Source organism: Kogia breviceps, chromosome 2 (assembly GCF_026419965.1).
Source record: "Kogia breviceps isolate mKogBre1 chromosome 2, mKogBre1 haplotype 1, whole genome shotgun sequence".
NCBI lineage: Eukaryota > Metazoa > Chordata > Mammalia > Artiodactyla > Physeteridae > Kogia > Kogia breviceps.
The window spans coordinates 57390737-57412961 of record NC_081311.1 but is presented as its reverse complement, the minus strand read 5'-3'; the positions used below and the strand labels follow the sequence as shown (position 1 = coordinate 57412961).

Below are 22225 nucleotides of genomic sequence, written 5' to 3'. Positions count from 1 at the left end.
GACCAGTGCTTCCAAGTGGATTCACTGAGAAGGAATGTCCCCCACCCCCAATCCTCTATTCCTGGATTTCACCTAACCAATAACACTTCAGGATTTTCTCTGTCAAAAGCATATAAATGAATAAAATAAGAACGTACATGATGTCATCTGGATCCCTAACCTACACCCCTTAGCCCAGTATGCCTAGAAAAAGTTTTTTAAAAAAAACTCAAAAGAGAAAATTCCTATTGGATACCCAAAATTAATAGTTTGGAAATTTTAACTTACAAAAAGAGTAAAATATTTGCATCCAAATTTCTTTATAGGTAGCATTTAACAGTTAAGAAAGTAAACAAATATAGGAGTCATCCTCGAATGTATTTTAATTCTCCCCTTTCATAACCTCAGTAAATCCACTGTCTCCTAAACAGGCCATGTTTATAACCAAACACCCTGTACAAAAGCAGTACTATAGGTTAAAGGGAAAAAAAAAACAAAACAACTTAGTAAAAAGATGTAGTTGTGTCTTTAAATAAATTTAAAAGATTGAAGAATAACCTGTGCATGGATGAAAAAATAAATAAATAAAAGTAAGTTTTGCTTGTATATTTGTTTTTTTTCACTCATTGTTGCCCAAACTGACAAGCTGATCAGTCTTTGTGTGGACAACCTTATCGAAAAAGAAAAAACAAAACAAAACAAAACCCAAAACCTCTGATCCTGTTTGTCAGAAATTTAATTCTGGCCTAAGGAGAAAAGCAACCTTCTTTGGTTAACTTGGATTCTAAAGCAATTCTTGATGAAAGAGCACTACATTAAAATTATTTTTATATAGCACACCAATCCAGTACAAAAGCCCCGCCCCCATTTTTTTGTTTGTTTGTTTGTTTTTGCGGTTCACGGGCCTCTCACTGTTGTGGTCTCTCCCGTTGTGGAGCACAGGCTCCGGACGCACAGGCTCCAGACGCACAGGCTCAGCGGCCATGGCTCACGGGCCCAGCCGCTCCGCGGCACGTGGGATCTTCCCGGACCGGGGCACGAACCCGTGTCCCCTGCATCGGCAGGCGGACTCTCAACCACTGCGCCACCAGGGAAGCCCCAAAAGGCTCCTTTATAAAAATGTCCCTCATTATACTGGTATGGAATGAAGCCTAGGGAATTAATTTGTATAAATAAACAGTAGTTAAAAATGCGACTTGCCACATAACAATGATCAGATGGCAGAGGTAATCCAGTCTTAGGGGTAAGAATCTGGTATTGTGTAGTTACCTTTTTAAAACAGTAATGTTTATTTAACTAGGACTTGTTCCAAATGAGCATTAAATCAAGCAAGTTGAATTTAAGGAAATCTTAGCAATTAAAAGGTGTTGTCTTATTGGAGAACTATCTCCTCAACAAACAAACAAGTGAACATAGTTTTAGACAGTCATTGTAGAGAACTAAAGGAGAGAGGAATCTGGAAAAGAAAAAGCAGAGAGTAGAGGTGGGGGGGTAGGACCTAGAGTAGTCCTGGTAGACGGTTTCATTTATAGAAGAGCAGCGCCACCTGCTGGTAGTTCCGCACTTCGAGGCCCTCTGCAGTTTGCGGGCCATCATCTATCTTGCAATCTTTGCATAAATATACAGCAGTATTTCTCAGCTGCTGTTATACATAAGAATTTTATTACCAGTCGGCAGATTTCTAACACACTGGTTGCAGTTTAATAATGCTCTATTACCTGAAGTATGGTTATATAAAAACCTAGAATGTTAACTGTTGATAAACTGATTCTAATACGTAAAGCACTGTAAGTCACCCAGTAAATATCCAAATAAATCAAAAGGGATAGCTCTTTTTCCTCCAACAACATGTTATTAAACACCACAACTTGATTGCTTACATAAAAATAATGTTCATACATTTCGATGTACTAAGAACTCAGGAAACGCGCATTATAATCTTACCAACAGAGAGCTTTCCCTTCATTCACAATTTAGAGGAAAGTGTTTTTGCAGAGACTATTTCTCCCCGTCTTTAAAAACTGTACTTGAACCAAGGTGTCGTTTAGGGAATTTTCTCATATAACAAAACCTGAGTTATAAATAACTAAGATTACATCTATAAAATGTTATATTTTTAAAATGGCAATAGAGGAGCCATGGAGCATATAAGTCACTGATAGAGTGAGCAAACAGTAGCTGTCATTTTTTCGGAAAAAGATCACACAAACGCGATAGCAAAGGAACACAATAAAAGGAAGAACAGGAGTGTGATAGGTGACTCTGATTATATCTTCAAAGGAAACTTTGGAATAAATTAACACCCAAGCACCCAGGAAAGGCACACTGTAGCTTCACTGCAAGTGATCGTTATGCAACAGAGAAGGCTTATGATTTCATAAGAACAGAAACAAAATGTGGGCTGCAAAATCTGGTGGTGATAACTAATGACCATACTACTGACAACTCTGATTTGATCTCTAACAGAAAAAAATAAAAAAGCATTCTATAGGATAGATGTATACAATAGAAATCGGATTTTTCATTTGAAACGAATAAATCCCAAATGGGATCAAAGGGCACGGTAAGTGAAAAATGACAGTTCCTATGTGGCCCTGATTTGATCTCAAGCAGAACGACCACGCTGATAAGAGCTTAAGAAGAAGGTAGGGCTGTTCTTGGATTGTTATTGGAAGCGGGTGAGTGTCACTGCCCATTCAGCTGATGGGAAGCCCACTCTAATTTCAAGAAGTTATTGAGATTTAATCTCTAACAACTACAATGAAAAAGATTGCTCATGCAGCAACCAAAGGGGCATCCCTTAAAACACACACACACACACACACACACTCAATTTTGTTATTTCTGATGGAAACTGTGCCCTTTACATTCCGTTCTTCCACCTAAGTTGGCTAAGGCATACGTGTTAAGAGAATCAAATGTCAGAGTGCTTCCTGTAAACCCAAAGCATCTCCAGTTACTTATCACATGGGACTTGAAGAGGAGGGACTCCAGCATGGGCAGAGAGCATCTCATCTCCCACCTCAGCTGGTTCCGACTTGTGTGGAGAGACAGGGTTGCCAGGAGCAAGTTCAGGCAGATGCAGAGGCTGTGGCGGACTCTGGGAGCTTAGGGCTGTCGAGATTTGAGCTGGGGGCTTGCCCTGCCTCAACATAACTCCCAGTGGGTCAGCCAGAGTGTTAGCACAGCAAGAGAAGGTCCCCGCAGCTGACTGGGGTCTGAGCGATGAAAGATGCAAGCCTGGCCCGCAGAGCAGTTGGGATAAATTCAATTAACGGGGAGTCAGAGTTGGATGAAGGGAGCTTGTTTGAGTTAGGAACGTATTGCGGACCTGAAGGGGGCAGAATGAGGTCGCTCTGGAAGGAGCGAAACAATGGGTTTGCCGCGCATTCCTAACTTGCACCTCTACCCACCGAGACGCAAAGACCCGATGACTTCTGAAAGGGAGTGCGTCAGCACCCCCACATCCGCCACAGAGCACCACGGGCCTCAAACATGATGCCCATCAGAAGCAGTGAAAGAGATGTGCTCTCTTCAAAAGAAGCAGTGTTGGGGCTTCCCTGGTGGCGCAGTGGTTGGGAGTCCGCCTGCCGATGCAGGGGACGCAGGTTTGTGGCCCGGTCCGGGAGGATCCCACATGCCGCGGAGCGGCTGGGCAGCTGAGCCTGCGCGTCCGGAGCCTGTGCTCTGCAACAGGAGAGGCCACAGCAGTGAGGGGCCCGCGTTCCGCAAAAAAAAAAAAAAAAAAAAAAAGCAGTGGTTAATTCTAGACCCAGCTCTTCAAGAGTGCTCCAGCAGCCAAAGGAAGCAGCTGTTCAGAAACAACTGTTTGGGTCAAGATGGCACGAGAGAACAAGAAGCGAGACCTCTAGGCTCAAGATCCTCTTTACGGTAGATACATGCCTAATAAGCCATGGAAACATAATCCTGACACAGTGTGCATGTTACTCAGCAAATAGGTGTTGAATTCCTACTGTACGCCTTGGCTGCTGTGTGCAATACGTTGAGAGGAATCCGAAGACCACTGAGAGTTGTCTGTGGCTTGTTGCTTACTTCTAAAAAGCCCAAGATGAAAACTGCTCTAAATGAGGCTTATAGGAGTTGTTACAGAATTACAGAAGAGAGATCCATCTGAGTTGGGGAGGGGGGGGGGCAGTCAAGAAGTCATCACAGAGATGGCGCCATTGAACTGTGTGCGTAAAGCAGGAGTCAGCAAGTGTCTTTCTGCAAAGGTCAGGTAGTAACTATTTGGGGTTTCGTGAACCTTGTGCTCTCCGTTGCAACTATCCATCTCTAGACCTGTCCTCACGTCAGGTCTGCTCAAAGAAAGAGGCAAAGGCAGGGCGTGGGTGAAAGATTTGGGCACCGTCTTGACCCGGATCTTTGCACTAATCTCACTAATGGGAAAGTCAACAAGCAGCAGAGCCCAACTGCTCATAAAGAAACTTAGAAAAGGTGATGATGTGAAGCCTTAACGCCATCCAGACCTCAAAGATGGGTTGGGATCAAGAACCCCATCAAGGAAAGAAATCTGGAGAGAATTTAAAAGAAATGCTCTCTCTCCCCACCAGCTGTTCCCCTCTTGTTTGCTCTCCAACCTTCATCTTCCGAAAACACACTGAACTAACTCCACGTCACTAACTCTATGTCCATTTTAGAGATGGAAAAGTCCTAAGGTAGTTTTAGTAAGATGATGCATGATGAGACACAGAGTCACAGTTGGTCCATGAAATAGGTCCTATTATTATCTCCATGTTACAGATGAGGAAACTAAGGAATAGAGAGGTTCTGGAGCTGGCCCAAAGCCCCACTACAGTAAGGGAAGATGTCTATTCTGGGATTGCCTAGATAAAATAAGAGGATGCAGGTGCCTTGAGAAGTATGAGGACTCATACATGTGTAAGGCATTACTCTTATTATAGCAGTCAGCATCCACTGAGCATCCATTTAGTGAACATATCAAAACATAACTGCACCAGGACTGATTTCAAGGTCCCCAGAAAACACACAAATCTCACCCCTTCTTTTTCCCTGCCCTAAGCTTTCCTAGAATTTCAGGCTTGAATTGCCAAGGAGATCACTTAGTTCACCGCACAGTGAGGAGAATGGCTTGGGAATCCCCTACTATGATTCAGAGAAAAGACAGGAGGTGTCTGCCTATCAGAACCCATCTTCGTCTTCATGGAAGAAATCCGTGAAGGAGTGGCCCTTCCAGCAACTAGCACCTCGCATATTTCGCATCTGTGTGCCAAGACCTCCAGGCCACATGACCTGAGTCTGTACCTCATCCCTGTCTGCACTCTTAGCAAGTTTCATTCTGTCATTTTCACTGCACGTCTCTTTTCTCTGCAGGTCATTGTACCTCCCTTTTCAGTAACACCTGTTTAGGGGTTTGGCTTGGAAGCATCCCTGCTGGACGTGTTCTCTCAGGTGGTTACGTTACAAGCCATATGTGGAAATTATGGCCAGATCAACCTTGAGAAAGTGCAGAGAGCAATTCAAAGCCACTCAAAGGTAAGGGAATGCTGGGTGCAGCCTGAGAGAGGTCCATGAGCAATCCAGAAAGCCCCCTGCCTACTCCTGGTCTCGAGCAGAATACCCAGAAAAATGACACAACAGAAAATATCCATGAGACACACAGCCTTCAGACACCTCAAGGTGGGAGGAACTGTCACTTGGGTGCTATACGATTGGATCTGCCCACCTCAAGTCAGAGTCAATGATCTTAACAGTTAAGAGTGGCCTCAAATGTGTCTCCACAGTTTGGTAGGCTGACTTGGTCATCTGCAAATGGCTACAGCTCTCTACAAACGGGCCCCTTTTCTCATATTGGTCCCACCTGATGCATTATTATTTTTGTGCCACCTGACTCACATGAAGTGATCAGGTTCATCAAAATTAGTAAAACGGAATGCAAATGTCACAAGTCCTGATTTTCTAGGATACATGCTCTACATACACATGGGCACTTTGTGTGGTGGTATCCCCGTCTCTCCTCACTTGAAACATTGGTGGGTTTTTGCCTACCGTGATTTTTTTTTCAGTCTTTGTTTCTAGATCTTCTTTCCCAATGTTTAACCTTCACAAAGAATATGGATTGTACCTCCTAGCTGATAATTTTCAAGATCCTTCAGTTACGTCCTAGTTTTTCTTTTTCTTGCTACATTATCCCCTGTGAATCTTCTTGTATCCTAATTGTGGGATATCTCCAACTGGGATCCAAGAAGATTGTACTCACACACACACTATATATATATCTATATATCTGTATCTATATCTTTATCTATATATCTATAAATACACACCCTATATATATATATATATATATATACACTATATATATTTATATATCTGTATCTGTCTTTATATCTATATATACCCACACTATATATATCTATATTTATATATGCACACACACTATATACCTATATATCTGTATCTATCTTTATATCTACATCCACACACACTATATGTATCTATATATCTGTATCTATATGTACATCTTTATATTTCTATCTGTATCTACATACACACTATATTGTAAGCGGCTTAGAAAGTTTTAGGAAACGCCACAGATCCGGGGCCGTCCTGCTTCTGGCTGACCATCTATCCCTTTAACTAATGGCTGAGAATCCCTTCATTTATCCATTCTTTCACTCATCAAATATTTACTGAACTGGAATCCTTCCGGCCACTTCCTACTCAGGTATTCTTGCCAACATACAAAGCCCAGCCAAGGATTCTAGCACAGTACATTTCTGGCCTTGGAGGGAAGGCAGGCAGCCCCCAGGTCTTTTCTTGACTGAGTGCAATCCAACTGGCTCCAGCCCAGAAAGCTGGCAAGGGCCAAAAGGAAGATCACATGAAGGCAAGCAGTCAGCTCCACTCCCAGAAGATGGCCCTTGCTCTGTGGTCTACAGATGCCCCTGCAGGTACCATGTTGTGTGGCCCCAGCTCTGAGCAGCAGTCTTTCTCATGTCATTTCAAAGTCGTTCAGTGCACCTGATCATCCCTGATGCGGACCTGCCTCAAAAGCTCCCACTTTGAGTTTGCACAGGGCTTTCTCTGTAGCTTTTGGAGTATTCGGTAGTACTCACCCTGCCATGTTGAACGGGATAAAAGCAGGGCTTTCAGCTTTACTGCAAGAGGCCAGAAGAATTTTTCTCTTGCTATTTCCCTTGGCTGTGGGAGGACAGCTCCTCCCGCGGATGACCAAATGAAATGGTCAGAGAAGGAAGGCCACTTTGGAATCTTCAGACCGTTTCCCCAGCTCATCTGAGCTGGGGATCAGAACAATGTCTCCTCAGTAAAAAACAAACAAACAAAAACAAAACAAAACAAAACAAACCTACGGGCTATGTCTAGAAGCTCTCTGCAAACCAGGCACTGACTATTTATAAAAAGGTCTTTTCGGGCTTCCCTGGTGGCGCGGTGGTTGAGAATCTGCCTGCCGATGCAGGGGACACGGGTTCGTGCCGGGTCCGGGAGGATCCCACATGCCGCGGAGCGGCTGGGCCCGTGAGCCGTGGCCGCTGAGCCTGCGCATCCAGAGCCTGTGCTCCGCAAAGGAAGAGGCCAAAATGGTGAGAGGCCCGCGTACCACAAAAAAAAAAAAAAAAAAAAGAAAGAAAAAAAAAAAGGTCTTCGATGCTCTCTGAAATTTCAACTGTGTGGGTCTGACAATGCTGAACTTGTTTCTGTCTAGTTACATTCCCCCTTGGAAAGGTGTTTGGCTAGGGAAGCAAAACTCTGGTAAGCAAACGTAAGGATGGAGGATTCCTTGATTACCTAGGTAATTCAACATGATGGACTTCCCTGGTAGTCCAGTGGTTAGGAACTCCATGCTCCCACTGTAGCGGGCATGGGTTTGATCCCCGGTCAGGGAATTAAGATCCCACAAGCTGTGCGGCGTGGCAAAAAAAAAAAAAAAAAAAGAAAAGAATGTTGGTTCAGGAGAAAATCTCGGAGATAATGCCAGGAGTTGGCATTCTCAGCACGCACGCTCCACCACTTCGAGGGAGCTCAGGAGTCACGTGCTTTTCTGTGCTGTTTCAATGACCCTCTGGGGTCAAAGGTGTGCATAAATCTCCAGTCATGGGTGCTGACATACAGACACAATGAACGCAGATCAAATTCTTGTGCACAGAGAAATAAAAAGAAAATTGCTCCATGGTACTTAGAAATGCCACACGACTTCCTTGGATTTTGTGTGGCCGTACTTCACAGGAAATGTGTTTTGTATTTCCACCAGAGTCCGATGGTGGTTGGAAACAACAGCGGATTTTCAGTGAATGGGATGTGAAGCACTTCATTATTTTTTTCCCTCCATAGATGGAAGGAGACACGCTGTCTCCCTGAGAAAGATGGGAGGAGAAAGGCACCTTGCCATACACAGGGATTTAAAAAAGAATCCCCAGGAGCTCTAACTGAAGCCACCACAGGCAGCTCGAGCCACGACCCTCAGAGCTGGCCACATGTCCCAGCCGGTGGCCCTCATTGCTTTGTTTCTGACGCCCAGCCTGGTTCAAGGCCATTCATGCCAGCGATTCAGAGCTGCCTGGCTCTGCCCCCATCAACACACTCAAGATGTGGGTCTTGTTGGAAATGCAGAGGCTGGTAAGGGAAGAAGAAATACTGGTTCAAAAAAAAAAAAAAAATTAGATGGAGTGGATCCCCAAGACCAGGGGCAGTGGAGACAGTCCAGCAGGTCTCCAGGCCCAGCCAAGATCTCAGGAAATTCTCCAATAAGACAACGACTCCACGGAACCCAGATGGGAAGCACAATGTCTGCTGAGTCAGCTGGGGAGAATTAAGCTCCAGTAATTTAACTAATGGAATTCAACTGCTTCAGCGCCATCAATTAAAATCTCTTTAAAATGATTTTAACTTCTTGGAATTATATTTGGATAATGTGCTTCAGCTGGGAGTCCTAGAGGCCATTAGATCGTCTTCCTTCCTCAGGCTTCTCGGAGCAGCTCACTCCTGCCTCCTCCTAGCACATGCCCCCCCCAGTCCCCCCGGCCGGCCCACCGCTGGTCTTCTTCACCCTCACAGGATGGCTCCCAAGGCCCTCAGCTTCAGCCCCTCTTCCCAGAGCCGCCATCGAAGTCCTCCCAAAACAAAGCCTCTGTGGCTCATTCTCCTGATCAAATACCTTGAATGCTTTCTATTGTATTACGTGTGAATACAGTGCCATAACAGGGCCCTACTCACCTTCCAAGGCTCCTCTCCCCTTGCTCCCAAGCACAGGTCTTAAGCTCCAGCCAAACTGGGTGACCAGCTGTTAGACAGGAGGCTCCAGCCCTCGGCACCCCCCTCCACTGCCAGGCCCTCTCTCATGAGATGTCAGGCAGGACACCCTTTGCCTCCCATCCTCCAAGGCACATCTGAACTGTCCTCTCCTGTGGGACCTTTCCTCGGCTGACCAACAGGAGGTGACCTCTGGGCCTTTGCACTGCCAAGCACTTTGCCCCCCCCTCTCTCACAACGCCCCCCACACTGTCTCCAGCTCTCAGGACTGGAATCTTCGTCTTTCTTCTCCCTTGGAGACAGACCGACATACCCATCTTCTTCAACTGAGTAAGGAAATGAGTAGCTCAGTTGGCTCCCTAGACTGAAGTTCCAACCGTCCAGCCTATCCTCAAATGCCAGCCCCACCACTGACTCGCTGTGTGACCCTTGGCAAGTCACTTAACCTCTCTGTGCCTCAGTTGCCTCATCTGTCAACGCACAGATGCCTCAGCTTACAGTTGCCTCAACGGCAAATAACAGTTACTACCTACCCCATGGTAAGGATTAAATAATATCAGTACAGGGCACAGAGCAGTGCCTGCAATGCAGCAAATGCTACGTGTGGGTTCAATTTGACAATAACAACAGTAACTAACATACACGTATCCACATACACACATCCCCTTGCAGGGCTGGCATAGTCCCCTGCATACAGTAAGAGTAAACACTACGTCTGTCTTAACGTGAATCCAAGTTAAGCAGATGGCCATTTCCCAGCACCACCACATAAGCCTCGGTTCCTAGGAATACACAGACACTAATAGCAGAGGTGTCAACCTCGCCTCAGAAGAGGAAAGCAATTTTTCAGCAAATCTTAGTAGGCTTCACTCTTCTTTCCTCCTCACCGATGAGTATGACCTGTTTGTAATCTCTACATCCACTCTATTCGGAAAGCGGTTCCCATTACGCTGTTCTGTGCTCCATCGCTTCTAGGCTTAAATGCGAATCAAAGATCCCAAGCACTGAGAACTTTGCCGGTAAGCATGCTGGCAAATGTCCTAAATTTGTTGGGCCAGGTGACAAATGTCCATCTCAGATCAAGGAGCATCCAACTGAAATGATGGGCACCGTATGAGAAGGGAGGGTCCCCAGGTCTGATTGAGACCAGAACGCTGCCGATCAACTGCTCATTTCCGCGTGGATGGGATTTGGAAGCAGGATGCGGTGCAGCCTGGGCCACCGCCCTGCAAGCCTCTCTCCGACGGCTTTACACCATCGTTGGTCTGATGCTAATTCAAGACAATGCCCCAGCGCATCACAACAAGTTAGCCACAGACACGCGATAGCAGTCAACTCGGGGCGCTGTCCTGAATGCGGGCTGGGGGATTCCCTGTCTCCACGAGCTGCACGCTTCCACAGATGTTTCTAAAAGCCTCTTCCCAAAGGCCCATTTAGAGAGAAATTAAATGCAACTTTGACTTAATTAACGTTTTAAATGATAATGAATACAACGTAGATTCATAGGAGGCATTTACATGGTGTTGTGAAATTGATAAAAATTTAATAACTCTTTGTTAATAAGTTATGTCTCCCCAGACCCATAAAGCCTAAGGCGCTGCAAACTCCAGCCTGGGTTTAATCCAGGCTCCTGGTGCAGGTGGAGGAGGGAAGCAGAGATGGACTTGACATTTGCTCCAAGCCTGCTCTAATTCTAAACCTCTGCTTGTTCATCAGTACTCGATTTCATACAGTAAAGGTCAGGATTTGGGCTCAAGGCACAGCCTTGACAAGAAAGCTCAAGTGAAAGGCGGGCTGGCCCTGGCATCTGTCGCCTGAGATAGCAGGGGGCGGGGGAGATGGAGAGCTAACTGGCCACTTCTCCCCTCCTCCATGGAGGTAAGAGGCAGAGTCCACTGCCTGGTGGTAGGAGCTGTCAGGGTGAGTATGGTGACAACTGGCCACTGTCCTGAAATAAAAATGCAAACATAATTTCCATGTCACCTTGCATAAGGACTTCTGCCTAGCTTACTTGTGGCATGCCAACATCTTTTCTGGTTCGTCCTTGAGGAGCTCAGTCACTTATTAAAGCATCATATCCCTGGGGAGGGAGGTGTCCAAGTGACGGGCGTAAACACAGAGCACCCTTTCCTCTTTCTGACCTTTCTACTTCTTATCTCCCAGGCTCTGCTTCGAAGGATTTCTTGTGAAAAGTTGGCGGTTGTTTGCCTACTTTTCCCCTTCTCTTCCATCAACATGGGGTGCCTCTTCACAGCATATTTATCTTAAAGAATTCAACTATTTTGGAGGAGGAGGAGAGTACAACAGGGTCTCAAAATGCAAGTCAATTACTTCACCTGACACTAGACTAAAAAAAAAAAAAAAAACTCATTTATTATGAATAAAAACATGGTTTGTTTGGAGCTCTTTAGAGATGGGCAGTTAAAAGGATTCTTTTCAAAGGAAACTCTGTCCAAGCATGATGGCTGCCTTACAATGAGCTGACCACCATATAAGCAAGGAGGAAGGCGTCGTGCTCCGTGTCACCCCGCGGCTGAATGTGGCTACCAGAAAATCAAAGGAGAGCCATTGGCTTCTGTAGCCTTGCCTTCTAACAACAGAAGTGCCCTAAGATGCTCTCCCAGGTCCATTACTCATGGAATGATTAAATGGTTGCCTAGGCCAAGCTGCCTTCCTGTTTTCACTTCCTGCTATGAAGCGCAAATGGCCGAATCAGGACACATGGGCCAAGGGTAGCTAAAGAGCTAGGACAGAATCCAAAGCATGCTTCAGTGTTAGCAGCAGTAAATGGATATTGTGGGGGGTGTGGGGGCGGGAGAGAGAAGGAGAGAGAGAGAGACAGAAAGAGAGACAGACACCGCAACAGTAAGCATGAGTCTGCAGACCCAGAATAAACAGGCTTTAAAAAATACAGGGAGAACAATGATTAAACTGATTTGGGCTGAGTGTGCTTTGCCTATCCGTTTTCTGACTTTCTATCACTGATGGTGGTAGTGGAAAGAGAGAGTCTTTGTTTTCAAGGTCCAGAGTAAAATAAACAAATAAAATTTAGGACTGGGGAGCTTGAGAAAGTCGCCCAAAACTATACCTACAGAAAAGGACTGAGACAATTATGGGCTGTTGATTTTTAAAGGCAGCTTATTAAATTAAATCTCCCTGCAGCAGGCACTGGAGACTGTCAGCACAGGGTGTGTACTATTATAGACACTTTCCTAGAGCTATTTGCACTCCCTGCCCCAGTATCTGATTTTATGTACTTCGAGATGCCATTAGTTTAGCAGAGTGACTTTAGTTCTATTGACAATGTTAATTCTCTGCCTGTACAAACCAAAGGCTACTCAGGATAGGCTGATATTTGTTTATTATCTGACAAGACTCAAGATTACACTAAACTGATTTTGGTATGCCTCCCTTCAACCTAATCGTATTGGACTTCTCCTCTCCACCGAACCATTGGAGTTGAATGCCCCCTTGTATTATTATATTTACACCCGAAAGAAAAGTCGCGCACCACTTAAAATTAGCTACAGTAGTTTGCAAGTGGGTGCATGTAATTGTGCAGGTTTAAACTATTGGTAAATTGAAAGGTTGGCGTGAGTGATCACACATGTCCTTTGGCTAAAACTATCTCCAAGTGCAAATTTAAAGATCTGTTTCTCTTCGAGCACATGATTAATTTGTTCATGGCAGGGTTACTGATGGTTTGTGACCAGTATCATGTCAGGCAGTCCTCAGCAGGTCTGAATCAATAGGGTCTTATGTTATCACTGCATCGTAATTTTAATTGTCCCCTTTCTATTAGACTTAGCAATCAGATATCGAGCAAGAATGAAATAACAAGAATAAATTCTGAACAGAGAAAAGGTATTATTTTACAAAATTATATGGGGGGGAAGTGGAACAGATTAGAACCTCAATCTATATTGATGGGTGTGAGGATGTCGCTAGCCATATATTTTCTGTTTGACAGTACCAGAACATAGCTACTTGTGGAAAGTCTGGGGCCCGTATCATCTTAGCGTCTTTTAAGAGAGCTGGTACTTTTGCCCGGGATCATCCAAAGTAGAAGCAAAATTGGAACGATCCAAAAATGATGCTCTGCACACCAATTCTAGCCCACCATATTGAATGATTCAGTCTTGCCAAAAATAGAATAGTCTTGTGATGAGTCCTTACTGGTCACTCTTTGCGTTACTTCTCTTACTGCTTTTTAAGTCTTCTGTAAAGGAGTCCTCCTTCTCTGCAAATCTTTTTGTCAGCACAGTGTGGCCTGACATCCCGTGAGTTCAACGGAAGGAGACAAGCGTTAGAAAAGTATGTGACTTAGCAACAAGGGGAACGTGTAATGGGCCACACCTCCAAGGAGAGGTACATGCAGGGCTTGCTGTTAGGAAGCAGAGTTCTAAGACTGTGTGAACACTTTTAATATATTTGCCACTCCTCTGGGAACTGGCTACTTCTCTTCCCACTTCAGAAAACACATAATGGGACGTTGTGTTTCAATTTACCGTCCCTTGAAAACGGAAATCTTTCCCCTTATAAGAAAAAAAAAAAAATAGTAAAGAGGTAGACGAAAGGCAAAAGAGAAGGAATCGGACAGTCCCCAGAGCACACTGGCTCAACTGGGAAACTGCGACCAAAGCAAGCTCTGTAATAATATAATGACCTTTAATGAGTGTCTTGGGAAACAATACAGCCCCAGCATAAAAGACAAAGGGCAAAACCCATCACGGCTCCGCTGACACTAATTCAAAATGATTTTCAGAACAACTAAAGAATGTAAGAGAAGTAATCTGATCCGCCCATCTGACCTCACTTTGATTCAAGGGCCCTTCTCCTGCCATTTCTAATTGTCAAACCCTCTACGTTTCACATCTGCTCATATTTAATGAAAAGCCCACTCTCACCACTGATCTTTGAGGCAACCAGCTCTGTCCAATGGGCACCACCCAACCCCACCACCAGCGAGGGAAGCCCGGGGATTGCTATTGGAGCTCTGCCAGAGGAATTCTGCGTAGACATTCTTTAATTGGAGAAGAAGGGCTTATGTGGGCCCACGAAGGGGCTCAAATTGGAATGGATTTTTCTAACTTATTATTAATGGTCAAAGGTGAGTGGACTCACACAGGGATGGATGAAATCTGCTTTTGTTTGACGGAGTGACGACGGCGGGGAGACTGATGAAAACAGAGGAGGCAAACCTCACCCCCCCCAAGCTGTCAGTACCGGTTACGCCTTCGACACACAGCCCAAAGCTCCACATTTTCCATGGTGGAGCTGATGCTGGAGGGGTAGAAAGACAGGAGTCTCATGCCCAGGATGTTTCTGAGAAGACGGGACCATCCCACCCCAAGTTTTTCTCCTCCTGGCCTCCATCAACACTTGGATTAAATTGCAGAGCTGAGAAATCCCTCCAATTATGGTTTCTCCGGGATAAGATGGAAATTGCACACACTGGGTATCATGGGCCTCACATAGGGGACACAGATTTGCTGTGATTGGTATGGGTGGCCGGTGCCAAGACATGACCACAGGCCTTAGTTGAGAGCCTGAGTGGCTCCTTCCTTTTCTCCACTGGATCTCTGGCCAAGGTTTTAGAGCCTAGCAGTTATGTGAAAGTAGCAGTTGTGCCTTAGATGGGTAACTGAGGGGGCTGGTACTTACATTCACCACCATCAATCAAAGAGATGTGGCCAAACTGGGCCACCACAACTCACCCCTCCACTCCTCCTCCCCAGCCCCTGTCTTTGAACCTGGTGTCCTGCCATACATCGCAGACAAACAAATTCTTTATATGGTTGTGACCGAGTTCGCCTTGGTGGTGCCATATGAACCAGACAGAACTGTGATGAGAATAAAGGAGTAAGGGCATGTACGATGGCGTGTGCAAGAAAGACTGAAAGGAAATTTCCTTCCTAGGATTTTAGGCCAATATGATGGCAAAGTCCAAACTCCCTCTCAACACCACGTCTATTCGGTATCACTTTAAAAAAACGAATCCCGTCCCTTGGCACTGTTCTGATGGAGCAGTGAATCATAAATCAGAGACGATGATGATTTTCTGGTCCTAGGTCGAACTTTTCCAAATGCCTCTAAGACCGCTCTAAGTACAATAATGTCTCAGACCCGAACTGTGGTTTCAAACATCAGCACTGGGCATGGCACACTCCACTGCATACAGTGATGTGGGGGCTCCCTCAGCCCTGGGCGCCCCATAGATCACTGCCGCACAAGCACACCATGCTGGGACCGCATGCTCTCTTCCCTCCTCGGTGCCAGTAGAAACTAACTGCTGCCGGTGAAGATTTATAACTCAACCAGCTCTGGGCACTTGGAAGAAAAGAGAGCGGATAATATGGTTACCGGCAAACGCGGTGGATGCTTTCAAGAGGAAGGGATGAACACAGAAAGACTGTCTTCTACCGCCCATGCTACCAAAAATGTGAAAATAAGGTGACAGCCATACTGTAAGGTATCCAAGTCCTCAAGCAAAGCACAACCTCTTCTGCCCTTAGACGAGCCTCCTCAGTGAGCAAGCTGGAGCTTTCAGTAGCATCACCCATGTACCACGTCGGTAAAACACAAGCAAAGTCCATGCTGAAGACAAGGATAGCGTGGGGGGAGGGAAAAGCGCTCGGGAATCTGGTGTAGCTCAGCCTCGCCAGCTGCCACTGCAAGACCCTGAGAGACTCCTGAACACCTCTGAGCTCGCAGGACGCAAAGACTGACCCCAAGGCTGCACGATGGACCCAAGGAAACCACGGAGCTTCTTGGCTTATGATTTTTGTTGTTATTTGGAATCACAATTGCTACAAGATACCTTAAACAGGGGGCTATATTTCTAGGAAAAAAAATGAAAGATATTAATGGACTGATCCTTTGAATGAGTCATCTTTTTGAGGGGAAGCTCTAGAAACCAGCGGTCTGTATAGGTTGGCAGATTCTTTTTCAGAGCAAAGTAGGCAATCTGGCACTGGAGGAATGAGATACAGGTTAGGGGGACACAGTAAAAAAAAAAAAAAAAAAAAATCTGCATTGAAACCCTGTTATATTTTGGAAAGTATCCAAGCTCACTAAAAGCAATTTCATGCCAGAGTTAGCTTGCTCTCTCGAAACCGTTTTCCTTCCTCCTTTCGACCCAATCCAATGTCTAACCCCTTTCCCCAAATAGTAAGATATACCTTTCCATGCATCTCTGTATCAATATAGTGTTTGATGTGCTTTCACATTAATTTCCAAGCATATTTACTTAAAGGAGAGAGGAATAATATCACTGGATTATAATATCACAGCCTGCACGCTCTTACAAGAAACACAAGTTCACAGAATAGGGAGGGAGGCCTCCCCAGCACGTACACAGTGACACAGGCAGTGAGGGCAACACATCACCACATACACTGGGAGGAAAACATCAGCCCGACTGACTCACAGCACCACAGGGCACGACACAAGACAGGGGTGATGCCACAGACAGCACAGACATGGAACTGTATGTGCTGGGGTTAAACTTACAGGCACGGAAAGTGGTGGAGCAATCATTAACAGAGACAGAAGAAAGTGGGAAGGCTCTCTCAAGGGTGTCCACGTTACCACGCACACGGCCTGACATGCACGAGCAGTCACGCTCAGAACGTCCGCAATCAAAACAACATGCCCGTCTCATTCTCTTGTAGATGGACATCTTGGCTATAACCATGGGGTTGGATGAGACGAGAGGAAGAGCGGTAGTTAATGGCAACGTCACACACAGCAAGGCAGCTGGAAGGGAGCTGAAGGGATTGAACACAGGTCTTAGTTCACGTTAACAGTCTTGACCCAGAAAAAAAATGCAGAGAGAACTGTTGGTAACACTTTGGTTGTACATTGGAAAAAGCAGAGAAAATATCAATTGCCTGTAGAGTCCCCCAAGGCTGTTGCATATTATTTTTCTACCCTAGGTAAAGCGGGTGACCACGGGAAAGGACATGGCTGATGACAATCGGCTCGTTGGATGAGAAGCAGCACACATTAGAGACAGCAAAAATGTAACCAACATTTTTTCCCCTGGCACAATTAATACAGGAGGACAAAATATACACACAGCCAATCAATTAATTGCTTATTGCGTACAATAAATGGTTTTTGCAAGATGCAAAAATATCTAGTATGTGGGCTTTCTAATTTCCATCCATTTCTGGGCATTAGGCAGAGGCTGGGACAAGCTTTCATCCAATTAGATATGAAACGATTACGTGTTAATATAGAATCTGAGGATGCCTCTGCTGCACTTCCCCAGAGTGAGTTTACATGATGCCTACAGGAATTTAAATTTACTCTTGACAGAGCAAATACCCAAATCTGTCCATATAAGAAGTGCAGCTCCTCAAGGCTAACGCTGCCTATTTGACATTAAAGGCAGTTCACAAATAAGAAATCACCCAAAGCATATGAGATGTTGGTCTACTGCAATGCATTTAGCTACTCATGGGTGTATTTTCTGCTTGAAGCTGAGAGAATCTGAAAATCGCATCTGCTCTTCTCTCCCGCCCCCGCCCCCCCCCCCCCCCCGCAAAAAAAATTCAGAAAGTTATCGGGCTATTGGTTAACCATATTTTTTTCTTATATAGAAAATATTGGCCAAAAATAGATGAAAAATTACAAAACATGAAATGAGAGAATAGATCCCACATAAAATATCTTACTAAGATTTGCATGAGGCACTGATAGCTCCTCTCAAGCTAATATCACAGGTTCTGCACTGCCTGGGAATCCAACTTGAGTGCTAACGTACAGAACTCGTTGGACATCACTGTAATAGCTCTCAAGGCCCTGCACCTTCACCCTTCAAGCCAATTTATATTTCAGTGCAAGAGAAGCTTTTTGTACCTCGTTTTGGTGCGACAGCAGGCAAACATCTTGGTTTATCCTTAGCATGAACCTGCCTGCTCCTTTCGCAAGATGGGAGAAGAATTCATGTTTATCCCAAGCATCACAGCCAAATAGTCAGCTGAACTGGAGAGGTGTTATTCCCTTGTGCTCACACTTTCCACTGGGAAAATCATTTTTCCCCCATCGTTTTTTCTCTTGGTGGAGAAATGGTTGCACTCTTACTTTAAAATATGGCTAGTGGTTTTGAACGTTAGTCACCAGGAAGAGGGGTTTAATCTCTCCAATGGGTCAAGTCCTGTTCTAAGACCTTTATGACGTGCCATACAGTCTATTTGTCAAGCAGGGGTAACATTATGATTGTGAGGAACAGGCACTGGGGCAGATGAATGAGAGATCCCTTCAGCAGCAACTCCATTCCTATAATCCTGGCTCACACTTTTAGCGACATGTTCTTTTAGCATCCTAGCTAGTCAGTTGTTCAGATCATCATCATGCAGCCCCAGCCCTGTTCAATGCGTGGGACATCATTCCTGAGCTTAGCTTTTATGAAAAAAAAGAAAAACAAGTTCCACTATAGCATTTGAATCAGAAGAATTTAGAAGGCATGGTGGGATTTCCCAGACACCCCAAACAGCAGTTGTTGAAGTCGAGAAAGGCAAAACAGTCTTCAGTTGAAGACATGAAAATAAAGTTATTTTAAATGCATCCAGATCTGGTGTACCACTCGCAGACCACTTGCTTGTTTTTTCCTTCTCAGTTCTTTTACTGGAAATATTGACTCGTTATTTATACAGAGGAGGGAAACGAAGATGATTTTTTTGTTTCGCTGTAGATAAATTGTTTTGAAAAAAATTTAATCAAATGCTGTAGCAGAAGAGAAGCCCATCAAACTCTGAAATGCTATGCTTCTCATTAGCAACAGTGCCTGGTTTTCGTTTCCATACTGCCATTTTGGGTTCATATGCAATAATAGACTCTGACACATTTATAGGGAAAGAAAGTTCTTATATATATACCATCTTTAAGGACAAGGGGAGGGAGGGAGGATGGGGGTGGAATAACTTTCAAAATGATTTTGTCAGAGGTAAGCCCATCATAATGGGTGACTGAAACCTCCTACTTGATAAGGGTTCAGGAGGAAACACAACTTCAAACCAGTGCCTCTCAGGGACTGTTTGCAATTGTTATTGTTGGCTCTTCTGGAGACCATGCATTGTTCTAAAATTTCATAGTGTTAGCATGCAGGAACAAGCTGAAATTGGTAATCAAAGCAGCAAAAAAACCATTTGCTATAAGAAGATTAAATGTTACTTGTAAGCACTCACATTCCAAAGCAGTATATGCATAAAAAAGAAAACATGCTGTTTCTCTTCATTCCTTCCCAGTCATCAGTTTTACAGTCACACCAAATCCAAAATAGAAATCTCAGAAGACAAACAAGCACTACCACAAAAAAGGGAAAAAAAAAACAAAAAATCAGCAAGAATGATGGATGAGAGGCTCAAAGACAGGACAGAAACAGTTAAAAATGATTGAGCCCCACACATTGACAAACCTTTGTGAATTATTACAATGTCTAGACCGAGGTGCCACCAACTGCGAGGTTGGCTCTTTTGCTTTACTTCTGGAATAGTCCATTTTCACTGACCCCCTATCGGGTGTCTTCACCTACATCCTTCTGGGTCCCACCTTCTTAAAAGGTGAGGCCCATTCTGACCTCCCATCTGGTGGTTGTGATCCATCAGGCTTGAAGGATGTGTGTCCCAGCCAGGAAGGGCCTTTCTCTGGGCCATTTTGTGAGTCACGAACAAGCTCTTTAACTAAAAATGGATGAGGATTTGCCTCTCTGGTGGTAGCTGTTCCAGGAGAAGTGGATAGTCTGTGTGTAAAATTACACTCTCAAGTTGTAAAATAAAATTATGTCAAAATTAAGTCGTGGACCTCCGACTTCGGAAAATACCACCCCTCATCCCCCTCGACGCTCTCTGCTTCCTAATCCTTCAGCGTTGTTTCAGTGAACTGTGGATATCCAGAACCACCGGTATTTTATTTCCATGTCTTCATGATTGTTTCCTTTTCTAGAGCTGATGTAGGTTCGAAGGTTAATTTCAGATATCAGAGTGCCACTTAAAACTTCCAAGGTCAGGTTTCAAGGAGCAATTTTGAAAGTTTCAGTGTTTATTTAAAACAGAAGTAAGTTTCCTATCTACTCCCTGGCCACATAAAGTGCCCTCTCTGCTCTGGTGTTTGCTGATTTTCTTTTCTATCGAGTCACCCAGTGCTCTCTTCCTCAATCTCAATCCTCAGAAAAGGGAGTTTTCCCCCGGATCTCAACGGTAATACTAAGTAGATCTGTGAGGACATCTAGTGGATCTGTGTGGAAGAGCAGCTAGTTAACAGAGCACCTGAACTAGCTGGGAGAGGACGCTGTGTGCCTCTTAAGAACTGAAACGTGCAGTGTCATTTCAATTCAATGGCTTCTCCCAATCCACAGCAGATGTTTAGGAAAGAGAGGAGATGAAGGAGAGAGAGGTTCTAGGACATGGTCCTAGAGTGCTCAAAAGTGGCAACTTGCAAGCACATCGGCTCTGCAGACACAGCACCAGCTGGCTGGGTCTCCTTAAAGCCCTGCTGTAACTTCCTGAGACAAGGAACAGATGAGAGAGAGAGAGAGAGAGGGAGGGAGGGAGGGAGGGAGGGAGGGAAGGAAGGAGGGAGGGAGGGAGGGAGGGAGGGAGGGAGAGAGAGAGAGAGGGAGAGGGAGAGGGAGAGGGAGAGGGAGAGGGAGAGGGAGAGGGAGGGAGGGATGGAGGTAGAGTGAGTGTGACTGTGAGTGTGAGTGTGAGTGTGTGTGTGTGTGTGTGTGTGTGTGTCTCAGAGGTGTTAATGCTGCAGCTACTTGCCATTCCATTTTAGTACACTTGGAACTTTATGCTCAATTAATTGCCCCCATTGGCCGACTTAACTCGGAGGAAGCAGAAACAGAAGCCTCTGCAGACTCAGTTTTCTCCTTGGCCCACATCATCAGGTTCTTGTTCTTGGGCTGGCACCAAAGATGCAAAGAGGTTATGCAGTTGCCAAGACCCTGGGTCTCACCTTTCTCCTCCAAGAACTCTATCCTAGCAGTTTAACAGTTTGAGAAAAAGCTTTTTATGCGCTTGCTTTCCCCACGATGAAGTAGATATTCATCCAATGTTTCCATTATGACTTCCTAGTGCTATTTGTAGAGACAAAATAAAAGCATTTCCCTCATGGACTTCATCAAAGCCATATACTGGAAGATTGAGAACTAGAAGATTTCGCAGACGTACTCTCGGACAACTTTTCTTATATATTCAAAGGTCTCAATCATGAGAAAGAAAACCTGTAAAGGGGCTGCTGTCGATGTGGCTTAGTTACTGCGCTTTCTTTGTGTCAAACTGATAATCGGTTGTCAAGTTCAGGTTCTCTGCTGGTTAGCCCTTCGGAGCCAAGCCTGGAATAGAAGAGGGGGCTGGACTCCATCCTGCTCTCAGCTCCATGTGCCTCCTGCACCAGCAACCAAACTGTCAGCCAGTTTCCAACTGTAGAATCTTAATTTCCAGGGTGAGTTGGAAGGGGCAGGAAAAGCAGTGCTGAACTGAAAAGCTCAGGTGGCATTTCTCAACTGCTGGGGAAAAAATATTTTAGGTTTCAGATGGAGCAATTCAAGGCAAGCCTGGGGCAGAAGAAAAAAAAAACCCTGCCATTCAATTCACAGACACTTGTCAGATTGCAACTTCCTGTTTAAAATCAACCCAATGAAGGCAGGATTATTTCCAAGCCTTAACTCTGGAGCTGCTCTTCATATTCTCGGCAGCAATAACATTTTAAGTTAAAATATCCATGGAAGAAAAAGTCCACCGAGGTGAATGATGAAGGCATATGTTTGATGGGACAGTGGGAATCCAAGAGCATTCTTTCAGGTCCTATAAATGAAGAATGATGTCTTCACTTAGCAAAATTCCTCTGATTAGCTTCTGGAGGAAGGAGAACGACCTTTCAGGTGGTTTTCCAAGAACGGAAAGAAAAGGCTGGTTAATGTCAGCAGCAGAGAGCACACCAAACTAGCTGACCCTCCCTCAATACCATATTGTGGCTGGAGAGGACA

The 22225-nt window shown here is 44.9% G+C and overlaps 1 protein-coding gene across 39 annotated transcripts in view; it reads right to left on the bottom strand.

Annotated features, from left to right (window-relative positions):
* Positions 1-22225, bottom strand: part of KCNMA1 (potassium calcium-activated channel subfamily M alpha 1) — a 773456-nt gene that overhangs the window by 124600 nt on the left and 626631 nt on the right. For 18 of the 39 annotated variants that reach the window (XR_010838921.1, XM_067025277.1, XM_067025278.1 and 15 more), the window contains one exon: positions 16741-16914. The exons of the other annotated variants lie outside the window; for them this stretch is intronic. Coding sequence is in view for 17 of the 18 variants with exons in the window: in XM_067025277.1 (XP_066881378.1) it covers positions 16741-16914 (174 nt within the window). In the remaining variant the exon portion in view is untranslated. The remainder of the gene's footprint in view (positions 1-16740; positions 16915-22225) is intronic. 39 annotated transcript variants of the gene reach the window in all.